The sequence below is a fragment of the Neoarius graeffei genome, chromosome 11 (assembly GCF_027579695.1).
Source record: "Neoarius graeffei isolate fNeoGra1 chromosome 11, fNeoGra1.pri, whole genome shotgun sequence".
NCBI classification, from domain to species: domain Eukaryota; kingdom Metazoa; phylum Chordata; class Actinopteri; order Siluriformes; family Ariidae; genus Neoarius; species Neoarius graeffei.
This window is the reverse complement of record NC_083579.1, coordinates 2,363,556-2,377,521: the sequence shown is the minus strand read 5'-3', so window position 1 is coordinate 2,377,521 and position 13,966 is coordinate 2,363,556. Positions and strand designations below refer to the sequence as shown.

The 13,966-nt window shown below is 45.1% G+C and overlaps 1 protein-coding gene across 5 annotated transcripts in view; it reads left to right on the top strand.

Annotated features, from left to right (window-relative positions):
* Positions 1-13,966, top strand: part of nphp1 (nephronophthisis 1) — a 60,767-nt gene that overhangs the window by 42,882 nt on the left and 3,919 nt on the right. Inside the window, exons 17-20 of one of the 5 annotated variants that reach the window (XR_009655608.1) lie at positions 962-1,074; positions 1,163-1,236; positions 1,363-1,407; positions 7,481-8,003. Coding sequence is in view for 4 of the 5 variants with exons in the window: in XM_060933245.1 (XP_060789228.1) it covers positions 962-1,074; positions 1,163-1,236; positions 1,363-1,407; positions 7,481-7,729 (481 nt within the window). In the remaining variant the exon portion in view is untranslated. Of the gene's footprint in view, positions 1-961; positions 1,075-1,162; positions 1,237-1,362; positions 1,408-7,480; positions 8,114-13,966 lie in introns of those variants that run through there. The other 4 variants (XM_060933246.1, XM_060933245.1, XM_060933249.1 and 1 more) reach the window with 4 other exon arrangements.

Sequence of the window (13,966 nt, the reverse complement as noted above, 5' to 3'; positions counted from 1 at the left end):
TTTACTTTAATGATTTCAGAGCACAGAATAAAGAACTACAATTATACAAGAAATAATAGAAGAAAGAAAAAATAGCACAAACAACAGGTGCTGATGGGAAACAGGAATGAACTTCCCTCAGATAAAGGCCACCAAGAAAGAAATAGACAAACAATGTATATGATTTTTTTTTTTTTTTTTTGTGTGGGTACATTTCAAGTGTTGACTTTTGAAATTGTCAACTCTGTTATCGTTAAACTGGGCAATCCATTAACAGAATCGATGATAACAGAGTTGACATTTTCCACCATTTTCCACCATTCCACCTTCCATACATCGGCACGCCAGCCACACCCAAAACACCTAAACGTGGCTGCAAGGCTTGAAAAAACATAAAACGACCCTACAGCCACGCCCGAATGCTCCGTGCTCAGCCACTGAACAATTAACGGAAAGCAGTGAACACAATAAAACAGAAAATTTAGAGACGACTTAAATATTAACCTTCAATAAAAAAGCAATGATACCATAAAAGGCCGATTACATAAAAAAATTAATTCAGTTCAGTCCTGTCAATCAATCTCGAGACGGTGTGACCTCAGCCTGCTTTTGAAGATCGAAACTCATTCACTTTTCCTTATTAATAAAGGCAGAGTGAGTATTCCAGAGCCGAGCAACTCGTGGGAAAAAGGAAAATTTAAGGGTGTTAGTTCTGGCATCGGTTGAAGGTCTTAAAGGTTAATTCAGTGTTTCTTAAATTGTAAGGTTCATATTCAAAGTTGTAAAATTGCAAATAATTAGAGATGTCGAGGTCATAATAACCATCTAAACACTGAAATACGAAAAGTAAGTCCAGGTAGATTCTTCTTGAAGAAAGTGAGAACCAGACTTGGGCTTAATGGTGTGATTGTGTGTGTGTGTGTCTGTGTGTGTGTGTGTGTGTGTGTGTGTGTGTGTGTGTGTGTGTGTGTGTGTTCTGCAGCTTACTCCCTGACACTTTACTCGGCTGTGTGTCCACGGTTCCCCTGCTGGTTCTGTACAGACAACTGCTCGCTGATACACTGCTGCTGGACCGAGTCACCATGCAGAATGCAGGTACACACACACACACACACACACACACACACACACACACACACACACACACCTTAAATAAATGAATCCATTCCTGGTTCTGTTCTAGATCTGATCTGCAGCTCGGTTCTAGCGACATTCCCTGAGGTTCTTGATCAGTTGGACCTGATGGATGCTTTCAGGGTGAGGACTCACACCAACACACACAGGGGGTTAAACTAAGTGGTTCTCTGTACGTGTGTGTGTGTGTGTGTGTGTGTGTGTGTACGCGTGAGAGAGAAATTATTAAGTTTGTCTGTTATTTTCCAGAAATCATGGGCAGAGTCAGAAAACAACCTGAAAAGGTCTCAGAAGGTAAAGCTGTGTGTGTGTGTGTGTGTGTGTGTGTGTGTGTGTGTGTGTGTGTGTGTGTGTGTTTGCAGAAGAAATTTACAGAACTTAACAACCTCTTTGTGGTCATGTAGAGCATTGTGCATAAGTATTTACTCCTCCCTTTGAGTCTTTCAATGTTTTGTAGGAATTTAATGTCTAACATCTGAAGGGGCAAAATACTTTTTGATTGTGACACAATACTTGTGTGGAGTGTTCAAGCCATTTAGAGTGTTTGGGTTGTGTGAGATGACACGAGGAAGAAACCTTGAGAGGAACGAGACTCTAAAGGGAACCCATCCTCATCTGGGTGATAACAGAGAGCGTGATTATAAATAACTCACTTCTGTAACCGTGTCCTATAGAGTCACAGAGTGCAACTGTGTCACCAGGAAATTCATTATAGTTTAACAGGAAGTCTGTTTTGTTGAAGTCCCCGGACACAGCGGCTGGCTGTTGGGACATGGAATGTCACTTCGCTGGGGGGGAAGGAGCCTGAGCTTGTGCGGGAGGTTGAGAGGTACCGGCTAGAGATAGTCGGGCTCACCTCCACGCACAGCTTGGGCTCTGGAACCCAGCTCCTCGAGAGGGGCTGGACTTTCCACTTCTCTGGAGTCGCCCATGGTGAGCGGCGGCGGGCTGGTGTGGGCTTCCTTATAGCTCCCCAGCTCAGCCGCCATGTGTTGGAGTTTACCCCAGTGAACGAGAGGGTCGCCTCTCTGCGCCTTCGGATTGGGGAGAGGGCTCTTGCTGTTGTTTGTGCCTACGGGCCAAATAGCAGTATAGAGTATCCGGCCTTCTTGGAGTCCCTGGGAGAGGTACTGAGGGGTGCTCAGACTGGGGACTCCATTGTGCTACTGGGGGACTTCAATGCTCACGTGGGCGATGACAGTGACACCTGGAGGGGCGTGGTTGGGAGGAACGGCCTCCCCGATCTGAACCCGAGTGGTGTTTTGTTATTGGACTTCTGTGCTAGTCACAGTTTGTCCATAACGAACACCATGTTCGAGCATAGGGGTGTCCATAAGTGCACGTGGCACCAGGACACCTTAGGTCGGAGGTCGATGATCGACTTTGTAGTCGTGTCATCTGATCTCCGACCCTATGTCTTGGACACTCGGGTGAAGAGAGGGGCTGAGTTGTCAACTGATCACCACCTGGTGGTGAGTTGGATCCGCTGGCGGAGGAGGAAGCTGGACAGACCTGGCAGGCCCAAACGTATGGTGAGGGTCTGCTGGGAACGTCTGGCCGAGCACTCTGTTGGGGAGGTCTTTAACTCCCACCTCCGGGAGAGCTTTTCCCAGCTTCCGAGGGAGGCGGGGGACATTGAGTCTGAGTGGACCATGTTCTCTACCTCCATTGTGGACGCAGCTGTTCGGAGCTGTGGCCGCAAGGTCTCCGGTGCCTGTCGTGGCGGCAATCCCCGAACCCGGTGGTGGACACCGGAAGTAAGGGATGCCGTCAAGCTGAAGAAGGAGTCCTATCGGGCCATGTTGACCTCCGGGACTCCTGAGGCAGCCGACGGGTATCGGCAGGCCAGGCGTGCTGCAGCTCGGGCAGTTGCGGAGGCAAAAACTCGGAACTGGGAGGAGTTCGGGGAGGCCATGGAGAAGGACTATCGGTCGGCCTCGAAGAAATTCTGGCAAACCGTCCGGCGCCTCAGGAGGGGGAAGCAGTACTCTGCCAACACTGTTTACAGTGCGGGTGGGGAGCTGTTGACCTCGACTGGGGACATTGTCGGGCGGTGGAAGGAATACTTTGAGGATCTCCTCAATCCCACCGTCATGTCTTCCACTGAGGAGACTGAGGCTGATGACTCAGAGGTGGACTCGTCCATTACCCAAGCCGAAGTCACTGAGGTGGTTTGCAAGCTCCTCGGTGGCAAGGCACCGGGGGTGGATGAGATCCGCCCTGAGTATCTCAAGTCTCTGGATGTTGTGGGGCTGTCTTGGTTGACACGCCTCTGCAACATCGCGTGGCGGTCGGGGACAGTGCCTCTGGAGTGGCAGACTGGGGTGGTGGTCCCTCTTTTTAAGAAAGGGGACCGGAGAGTGTGCTCCAATTATAGGGGAATCACACTTCTCAGCCTCCCAGGGAAAGTTTACTCCAGGGTACTGGAGAGGAGAATTCGACCGATAGTCGAACCTCGGATCCAGGAGGAACAATGCGGTTTTCGTCCTGGTCGCGGAACACTGGACCAGCTCTATACCCTTCATAGGGTGCTCGAGGGTTCATGGGAGTTTGCCCAACCAGTCCACATGTGCTTTGTGGATCTGGAGAAGGCATTCGACCGTGTCCCCCGTGGTATTCTGTGGGGGGTGCTTCGGGAGTATGGGGTTCGGGGCTCTTTGCTAAGGGCTGTCCGGTCCCTGTACGAACGGAGCAGGAGTCTGGTTCGCATTGCCGGCAGTAAGTCAGACCTGTTCCCAGTGCATGTTGGACTCCGTCAGGGCTGCCCTTTGTCACCGGTTCTGTTCATAATTTTTATGGACAGAATTTCTAGGCGCAGCCAGGGGCCGGAAGGAATCCTGTTTGGGAACCACAGGATTTCATCTCTGCTTTTTGCGGATGATGTTGTCCTGTTGGCTTCTTCAAACCAGGACCTTCAGCATGTACTGGGGCGGTTTGCAGTCGAGTGTGAAGCGGCTGGGATGAGAATCAGCACCTCCAAGTCCGAGGCCATGGTTCTCGACCGGAAAAGGGTGGCTTGCCCTCTCCAGGTTGGTGGAGAAGTCCTGCCTCAAGTGGAGGAGTTTAAGTATCTTGGGATCTTGTTCACGAGTGAGGGAAGGATGGAGCGTGAGATCGACAGGCGGATCGGTGCAGCCTCCGCAGTGATGCGGTCGCTTTACCGGTCCGTCGTGGTGAAGAAGGAGCTGAGCCAAAAGGCGAAGCTCTCAATTTACCGGTTGATCTACGTTCCGACTCTCACCTATGGTCATGAGCTTTGGGTAATGACAGAAAGAAAAAGATCGCGGATACAAGCGGCTGAAATGAGTTTCCTTCGCAGGGTGGCTGGGCGCTCCCTTAGAGATAGGGTGAGAAGCACAGTCACTCGGGAGGAGCTCGGAGTAGAGCCGCTGCTCCTCCACATCGAGAGGAACCAGCTGAGGTGGCTCGGGCATCTTTTTCGGATGCCTCCTGGACGCCTCCCTGGGGAGGTGTTCCAGGCATGTCCCCCCGGGAGGAGGCCCCGGGGAAGACCCAGGACACGCTGGAGGGACTATGTCTCTCGGCTGGCCTGGGAACGCCTCGGTGTTCTTCCCGAGGAGCTGGCCGAGGTGTCTGGGGAAAGGGAAGTTTGGGCTTCCATGCTTAGACTGCTGCCTCCGCGACCCGGTCCTGGATAAGCGGAAGAAGACGAGACGAGACGAGACGAGACGAGACGAGGAAGTCTGTTTTGTTGAAGTTATCAACTGTTCACTGATGGAGACTTGAGTGTAAAACTGTCCATGACACCTGCAGTCGTAAAGTTATCCTGGGGATTGGACTCCAAAACCATCGGAGCAGAACTGTAAGAGTCCAGAGCGTCTTCTAAGCGTGACTTTAGTTTAGACTGTCCCAATGGGGGCCGACCTCCACAGGAGCGATGGGATGAGAACCTCAGCTAGAAGTAGGGCATCAGGATGGATCAGGCGGGTCTGAGGAGCAGTAGAGGCCAACATCACTGGTGTCTCAGGATCGACATGTGTAGAGAGAGAACACATGTTGTTAGGTTTGCCCAGTGTTACCTAATGAGTAAGAACATTGCTCACTGAGTGAAAGCAGGGACTCCGGCGAGATTTACTATGACAGCATAACTAAAAGGGAGAGCCAGAAGGTAACACAGGCATGAGGGGCCCCGGGACATAAAGCAGCAGCCACTACACCGTCAACAAACTCGAGTGAGCAAGCGAGTTGGGACTGACAGCATCCATACATCCCAGTTTACCAAAACACTCTGTCTGAGGATCCTCCAGATCTACTCCTTTACCTCATAAACACCATTAACACAAGGCTTGACTAAACAGATCTGTTTTCAGCCGAGACTTAAACACTGAGACTGTGTCTGATTCCCGAACACTACTTGGAAGGCTGTTCCATAACTGTGGGGCTTTGTAAGAAAAGGCTCCGCCCCCTGATGTAGCCTTCACTATACGAGGTACCAGCAGATAGCCTGCACCTTTTGATCTAAGTAGGCGTGGCGGGTCATAGAGGAGCAGAAGTTCACTCAGGTACTGTGGTGCGAGACCATTCAGTGCTTTAAAGGTCAATAGTAGTATTTTATAATCAATACGAAATTTGATTGGGAGCCAGTGCAGTGTGGATAAGACAGGGGTGATGGGGTCATATTTTCTAGTTCTAGTAAGGACTCTCGCTGCTGCATTTTGAACTAACTGGAGCTTGTTTATGCACTTATTGGAACATCCAGACAGTAAGGCATTACAATAATCCAACATGGAGGTAACGAAAGCATGAACTAGTTTTTCTGCGTCATGTAGTGGCATTAAATTTCTTATCTTAGCAATATTTCTGAGATGAAAGAAGGCTGTCCTTGTAATATTATCAATATGAGATTTCAATGAGAGGCTGGAGTTAATAATCACCCAGAGGTCTTTTACTGCTGCACGTGAAGAAACAGAAAGGCCATCCAGAGTTACTGTGGAATCAGAAAACCTACGTACATCCAGCTGCATGTGGTCCGAGTACAAGTACTTCAGTCTTGTCAGAGTTAAGTAGAAAGAAGTTAATAAGCATCCAGTGTCTAATGTCCTTCACACATTCCTCAGTTTTTAATATACAACCCCGATTCCAAAAAAGTTGGGACAAAGTACAAATTGTAAATAAAAACGGAATGCAATAATTTATAAATCTCAAAAACTGATATTGTATTCACAATAGAACATAGACAACATATCAAATGTCGAAAGTGAGACATTTTGAAATTTCATGCCATTTGATCATTCCATTCATATATAAAGAAAAAAGCAGTGGGGCTAAGTCAGAACCTTGTGGAACACCAAACTTTACCTTAGTATGCATTAAAAAAAAATCACCATTTGCATCAACATACTGATAGCGATCAGTTAAATAAGAGCTGAGCCAGGAGAGGGCCGTTCCCTTAACTCCCACAACATTTTCTAGTCTATCCAGAAGAATGGGATGATCAGTGGTATCAAATGCTGCACTAAGGTCAAGCAACACAAGTAGCGAGACACAGCCCTGATCAGACACCAACAGTAGGTCGTTTACTACTTTAACCAGAGCTGTCTCTGTGCTATGATGAGGTCTAAATCCTGACTGATACATTTCATGGATGTTATTCCTATGTAAATATGAGCATAACTGCTGTGCCACAGCTTTTTCAAGGATCTTGGAGATAAAGGGGAGGTTTGATATTGGCCGATAATTGGACAGCTGACAGGGATCAAGGTCAGGTTTTTTAATCAGGGGTTTGATAACTGATAGTTTAAAGGATTTGGGTACATAGCCGATCCTAAGAGAAGAATTTATTATTTTTAGAAGCGGTTCAATTATTTCAGGTATTATCTGTTTGAAGTGTCGTGTAGGTAAGGGATCTAGTACACAAGTTGAGGATTTTAATGAGAAAATTAGTGAAATTAGTTCGGTCTCTCTAAGGGGAGTAAAACATTTCTAATTGCTGATTTGATATTGTTAACTACAGGGTTATTTATGAAATTGTCTGGCTTTAAATTAGTAGTCTGAATTTTTTTGTCTGATATTTTAAATTTTGCCATTGAAAAAAATTCATGAAGTCATTATTATATATTGAAGGTGTACGTGTTTCTGTGGAGGTTTTACTCATAGTTAATTTTGCTACAGTATTAAATAGGAATCTAGGATTATTTTTGCGATCCTCTATTAGGGTGGAGAGATACGTTGATCTAGAAGCATTAAGAACTTTTCTGTACTTCAGGAAGCTCTCCTTCCAAGCTAATTTGAACACTACCAATTTAGTTTGAGGACATTTATGTTCTAACTTTTGACTGGTCTGTTAAAGATGCGTGTGTGTGTGTGTGTGTGTGTGTGTGTGTGTGTGTGTGTGTGTGTAAAACAGAAGGATGTAGCTGTACTAAAGAAGCTCTTTGAGAGTGTGTATATGAGCAGCGTGTTCCCGTTATTGTTCTCGGCTGAGATGCTCGCTCCTGTCTGGGCCAACGAGGACACAGAGGCCCAACGAGCCCGTATCATTTACAACCCCGCCCACAAGATCACCTTGGAAACCATGCTGTCCTCCAGTCACAAGCATCAAGCCTTTAACATCTCTCAAGTTTCCTATGATCTCCTCAATTCTGCCTGGAACTGACCAATCACCATGCAGCTGACCTACAGACTGACCAATCAGCACACAGCTCATGTACACACTCCCAGTGACTGCACGGTTTAAAATCAACCCGGCCAGTGACCATACCACGCTGCTGTGGACCAATCTGAGCTCCAGACTGACCAGCTACAGACCGACCAATCAGCATTCAGCAGAAGTTAAAATGGACAACAGCTGACCAATCAGGATGAAGGACTCTGATCAGTCTGTTCAACTACTTATTAAACTATTAACCAGTACTTAACAGCAGCAGGAGGTAAAGATCACATTATAGTTACGTTAATAATAATATTACATCACTTACTTTATTACTCCACATTTTAAAAAAATTATTAAAATAAAAATAAATGAATTATCATAAATAAATGAATATATTGTCAGTTAAAGTTCTTAAACATCTCGTCTCATCTCATTATCTGTAGCCGCTTTATCCTTCTACAGGGTCGCAGGCGAGCTGGAGCCTATCCCAGCTGACTACGGGTGAAAGGCGGGGTACACCCTGGACAAGTCGCCAGGTCATCACAGGGCTGACACATAGACACAGACAACCATTCACACTCACATTCACACCTACGCTCAATTTAGAGTCACCAGTTAACCTAACCTGCATGTCTTTGGACTGTGGGGGAAACCGGAGCACCCGGAGGAAACCCACGCGGACACGGGGAGAACATGCAAACTCCGCACAGAAAGGCCCTCGCCGGCCCCGGGGCTCGAACCCAGGACCTTCTTGCTGTGAGGCGACAGCGCTAACCACTACACCACCGTGCCACCCGTTCTTAAACATTTCTCGTGATATTTTGAAGCATGGACAAAACTCTGACACACACAAGTCTGTTCCATGCCTTTTCTGCTGTGTAATAATTAAAAGTCACCGCTTGACCCAGGACACACCCTTTTATCTCTCCTCCCATCAGTGTGCTTAATGGACTGCTACTGTTGGTCTAAGGAGGGTGACATTACAACACAGTGTGTGTGTGTGTGTGTGTGTGTGTGTGTGTGTGTGAGAGCGCACTGGGAATGCTCATTTCACTTGCCGAAAAAGGAACTGAACTTCACCATTTATATACAGCCTATTTTTACCTCAACCCACCTAATAGCCACGCCCACTTTTCTAACAGGTACACACACCTGTGTTTTTTTTTTTAATTTCCATCACAGTCTTTCCTGTAAGACCCAGCATACGCCTCACATTGTTGCACACACCACACACACCACAGACTGATCTCTAGGTTGTGTGTGTGAGAGAGAGAGAGAGATTCTTCTCTAATCTTCAGAGCTTGAACAACAATATTAGACAATCTTACACACCCAAACGTGCATCACTGTGAATAAGATTGTGAATGTTTGTGTGTTTTGTCGTGTATCGAGCTTTAACACCTGGCGAAGGATCGGCTCAGTGGGCGTGGCTTTCCTTACAACAGAAGATTACGTATTTCTCTTGTCAACAGTAAATAATTGTTTCCGTAATCACTGACTGAAAGGAGTAAATAAGCGTACGCAGTCTTCACCTTTACACTAAACGAAACCACACAGCCGAGATGTCTTTAGTGTGTGAAATATCAAGGCTTGTGTTGCTAATGGAAACTTATAGCGTCCTGTTTAGCATCGTGCACTCAATCAGCTTTGTGGACAAAAATGCATCATGTCACATACAACCCCGATTCCAAAAAAGTTGGGACAAAGTACAAATTGTAAATAAAAACGGAATGCAATGATGTAGAGGTTTCAAAATTCCATATTTTATTCAGAATAGAACATAGATGACATATCAAATGTTTAAACTGAGAAAATGTATCATTTAAAGAGAAAAATTAGGTGATTTTAAATTTCATGACAACAACACATCTCAAAAAAGTTGGGACAAGGCCATGTTTCCCACTGTGAGACATCCCCTTTTCTCTTTACAACAGTCTGTAAACGTCTGGGGACTGAGGAGACAAGTTGCTCAAGTTTAGGGATAGGAATGTTAACCCATTCTTGTCTAATGTAGGATTCTAGTTGCTCAACTGTCTTAGGTCTTTTTTGTCGTATCTTCCGTTTTATGATGCGTCAAATGTTTTCTATGGGTGAAAGATCTGGACTGCAGGCTGGCCAGTTCAGTACCCGGACCCTTCTTCTACGCAGCCATGATGCTGTAATTGATGCAGTATGTGGTTTGGCATTGTCATGTTGGAAAATGCAAGGTCTTCCCTGAAAGAGACGTCGTCTGGATGGGAGCATATGTTGCTCTAGAACCTGGATATACCTTTCAGCATTGACGGTGTCTTTCCAGATGTGTAAGCTGCCCATGCCACACACACTAATGCAACCCCATACCATCAGAGATGCAGGCTTCTGAACTGAGCGCCGATAACAACTCGGGTCGTCCTTCTCCTCTTTAGTCCGAATGACACGGCGTCCCTGATTTCCATAAAGAACTTCAAATTTTGATTCGTCTGACCACAGAACAGTTTTCCACTTTGCCACAGTCCATTTTAAATGAGCCTTGGCCCAGAGAAGACGTCTGCGCTTCTGGATCATGTTTAGATACGGCTTCTTCTTTGAACTATAGAGTTTTAGCTGGCAACGGCGGATGGCACGGTGAATTGTGTTCACAGATAATGTTCTCTGGAAATATTCCTGAGTCCATTTTGTGATTTCCAATACAGAAGCATGCCTGTATGTGATGCAGTGCCGTCTAAGGGCCCGAAGATCACGGGCACCCGGTATGGTTTTCTGGCCTTGACCCTTACGCACAGAGATTCTTCCAGATTCTCTGAATCTTTTGATGATATTATGGACTGTAGATGATGATATGTTCAAACTCTATGCAATTTTACACTGTCGAACTCCTTTCTGATATTGCTCCACTATTTGTCGGCGCAGAATTAGGGGGATTGGTGATCCTCTTCCCATCTTTACTTCTGAGAGCCGCTGCCACTCCAAGATGCTCTTTTTATACCCAGTCATGTTAATGACCTATTGCCAATTGACCTAATGAGTTGCAATTTGGTCCTCCAGCTGTTCCTTTTTTGTACCTTTAACTTTTCCAGCCTCTTATTGCCCCTGTCCCAACTTTTTTGAGATGTGTTGCTGTCATGAAATTTCAAATGAGCCAATATTTGGCATGAAATTTCAAAATGTCTCACTTTCGACATTTGATATGTTGTCTATGTTCTATTGTGAATACAAGATCAGTTTTTGAGATTTGTAAATTATTGCATTCCGTTTTTATTTACAATTTGTACTTTGTCCCAACTTTTTTGGAATTGGGGTTGTAGATTGATCTAGGGGGCGTGGCCTAGTGTCTGAAGATGGAGTTTGTTGGTTAGAAATCCAGCAAATCATGTTACACGCTCAGGATTCCAAACAACAAGTGTAATGATACGTCATTATTAGCTTATCCAACCGACAGGTGATGTGTTGTTCGGCGTCTGTCCGGCAGCGTCCACATTTCAAGAAAATCACTTCTTCTCTCTCAATTCTTCACCTATTTTTATTCTTTTTGGCAGGAAGGTAGGTCTGTGCATATAGCTTCTACCCAAATTTGCATAATTGCAATTAATAATGAAGTTATGGACTAATTAAGCTCTAACGAGCAATTTTCACACAAATTGCTTCTTCTCCCTCAGTTCTTCACTGATTTGGATTCTTTCTGGTAAATAGGTCGTTACTCCTAGGGTAGATATCACTTCTACCGGTATATATAGCTTGTATATAGTGTATATAGCTTGCAACATTTATTGCACAAGGTGGCTCACTTTAGATCGTTCCTTCTGGACTAGACGGGGCTGGAGCGAGCCACGCTGTCATTGATGGTCTCAATATTATATATTGTGATAACCAATACGAGTATTGATATATCACGATAACAATCTACATTACTTATCAGTATGATTTATATAAGTCAATGTATCATGGTGAAGGTTTGGTATCAGGATGAATATGACATCACAAAGGAACATAACGTCCATGAAGCACTGAGTGAAGTAAATTCTACAGACCCCCTCAGTATCGATTTATAACACAAACATTATTCAGACTTTTACTCCTGATAGAACAAATTCTTTTCCAGATCTGAGCTGACTTTGGTGCTGGGGCCTTTAAATATAATAACTCTGATCCTGTGGGTTGTGATTTCCACCACTGTAACAAAATAAAGGAACTCCCAGAGCCCTTGGCTGTGCTTCCCAGAGTCTACTGGCACCCCTTTTCCACCAACAAGAAACGGGTTCTTGAACTGGGGAAGCCATGGCCTAAAGGTTAGAGAAGCAGCTTTGGGACCAAAAGGCTGCTGGTTTGATTCCCTGGACCAACAGGAATGGCTGAAGTGCCCTTGAGCAAGGCACCGAACCCCCAACTGCTCCTCAGGCTGCTCTGGGTACGTTGTATGTTGCTCTGGATAAGAGCATCTGCTAAATGCCTGTAATGTAATGGTTCTGTTCAGGATTCTCTGAACCTTGGTGCCAGGTCGCGAACCAGCCCATGTTTCCACCAGTTTTGAGTGGAACCGTTGTAATCAAGGATGTGTAATGAATAGAGGGCGTGGCACAACAGAAGTATATAGTAGGAGCAAGATGGCGGAGTGCATGAATACCTGCAAGCTTTTGTTTTGAGTCCATTTTTTTTCCTGAAGAGGTTTTCTTTATCTGTTTCCTCTCCAAACTAATGACACACTCACTGATGTTGCGGTTCACACTCGGAAAAAACAGCTGCATTTTGGTTCTAGTTGGGAACCAACTCTTCAGGTTCCAAGCCAATTTATTTTTAGTTGAAATTCTCTGAAAAGATTGAAATTTGGTGCACGAACAAGAACAGAACCCGTACCCTGTTGGTGGAAAAGGGGTACAGCGAGGTTCTGTTCCACGGTCTTGTAATAAACCAGTGAAAGTTCCGAGTGACTTCTCTTTTAAATAAACCCTGCTGTAGTATTTTGTCATATTTAATCTCATCCTCTTTGAATCCGTGTAACAGACACCATTATCACTTTATCCCAGTGATTTAGAACATCGTCCATCCTCCATTTCACACCCAGAGTTACAAACAGGAAACAGGAAGAGCTTTACACCTTCTGTGTCCAGACACCACACTGATGCACAAGAACATTTAAAGGAAGATTCTAGTGCATCATGTTTAAAACGCCTGTTTTAATTTGTTATTTTTATGAAATGTTTGCTGTTAAGGGCGGCACGGTGGTGCAGTGGTTAGCGCTGTCGCCTCACAGCAAGAAGGTCCGGGTTCGAGCCCCGTGGCCGGCGAGGGCCTTTCTGTGCGGAGTTTGCATGTTCTCCCCATGTCCGCGTGGGTTTCCTCCGGGTGCTCCGGTTTCCCCCACAGTCCAAAGACATGCAGGTTAGGTTAACTGGTGACTCTAAATTGAGCGTAGGTGTGAATGTGAGTGTGAATGGTTGTCTGTGTCTATGTGTCAGCCCTGTGATGACCTGGCGACTTGTCCAGGGTGAACCCCGCCTTTCGCCTGTAGTCAGCTGGGATAGGCTCCAGCTCGCCTGCGACCCTGTAGAACAGGATAAAGCGGCTACAGATAATGAGATGAGATGAGATGTTTGCTGTTAAATTAAGACCAGTTGTGACGGAGACTCGACAAGTGCTTCCTCTGGACAGATTAGAAAAGTTTGTTGGATATTTGTCAGATTTTTTTTGTTTTTTTTTAATGACTACATGGTCCCTGCTTTCCTTTGTGGTTTCTCTCTGAGCTAACACACTGCCCTGTATTTTAAATGTGCAGGTTAAACATTTAACAAGAAGAATATATTTGAGATTATTGATTGGGAAATCATTATAAGCATGTTATTCTTATTCTATAAATAAACTACACCTAATATAACTCACACACTCATGCACACGCTGGTAACAAAACATCAAGCAGGGGCACAAATCTGTTAATATACTAATAAATAAATAAAAATGCTTTATTGGTGGTTGGAATTTAAACAGGGTTGCCAGATTGGGTTCACTTTTAAGGTTCACAACTTAATTCTGTTTATAAAACTATTTATATAAACTACATTTTATTTTATTGTGTGTGTGATTTTTAAATAATCCACCCTTGACTAGAGCTCCTGAGCACTCTGGTTAACTGGACTGATTGAATAACATTTAAACACAATTAACAGAAAATAGTAAAATTTCCCGATCTGGCAACTCCTGTATGTTGGTGCACATTACATGGAAATGTTTAACTAAAGCTTTTCAGCATGCAGAAGGAAATGTACTGGA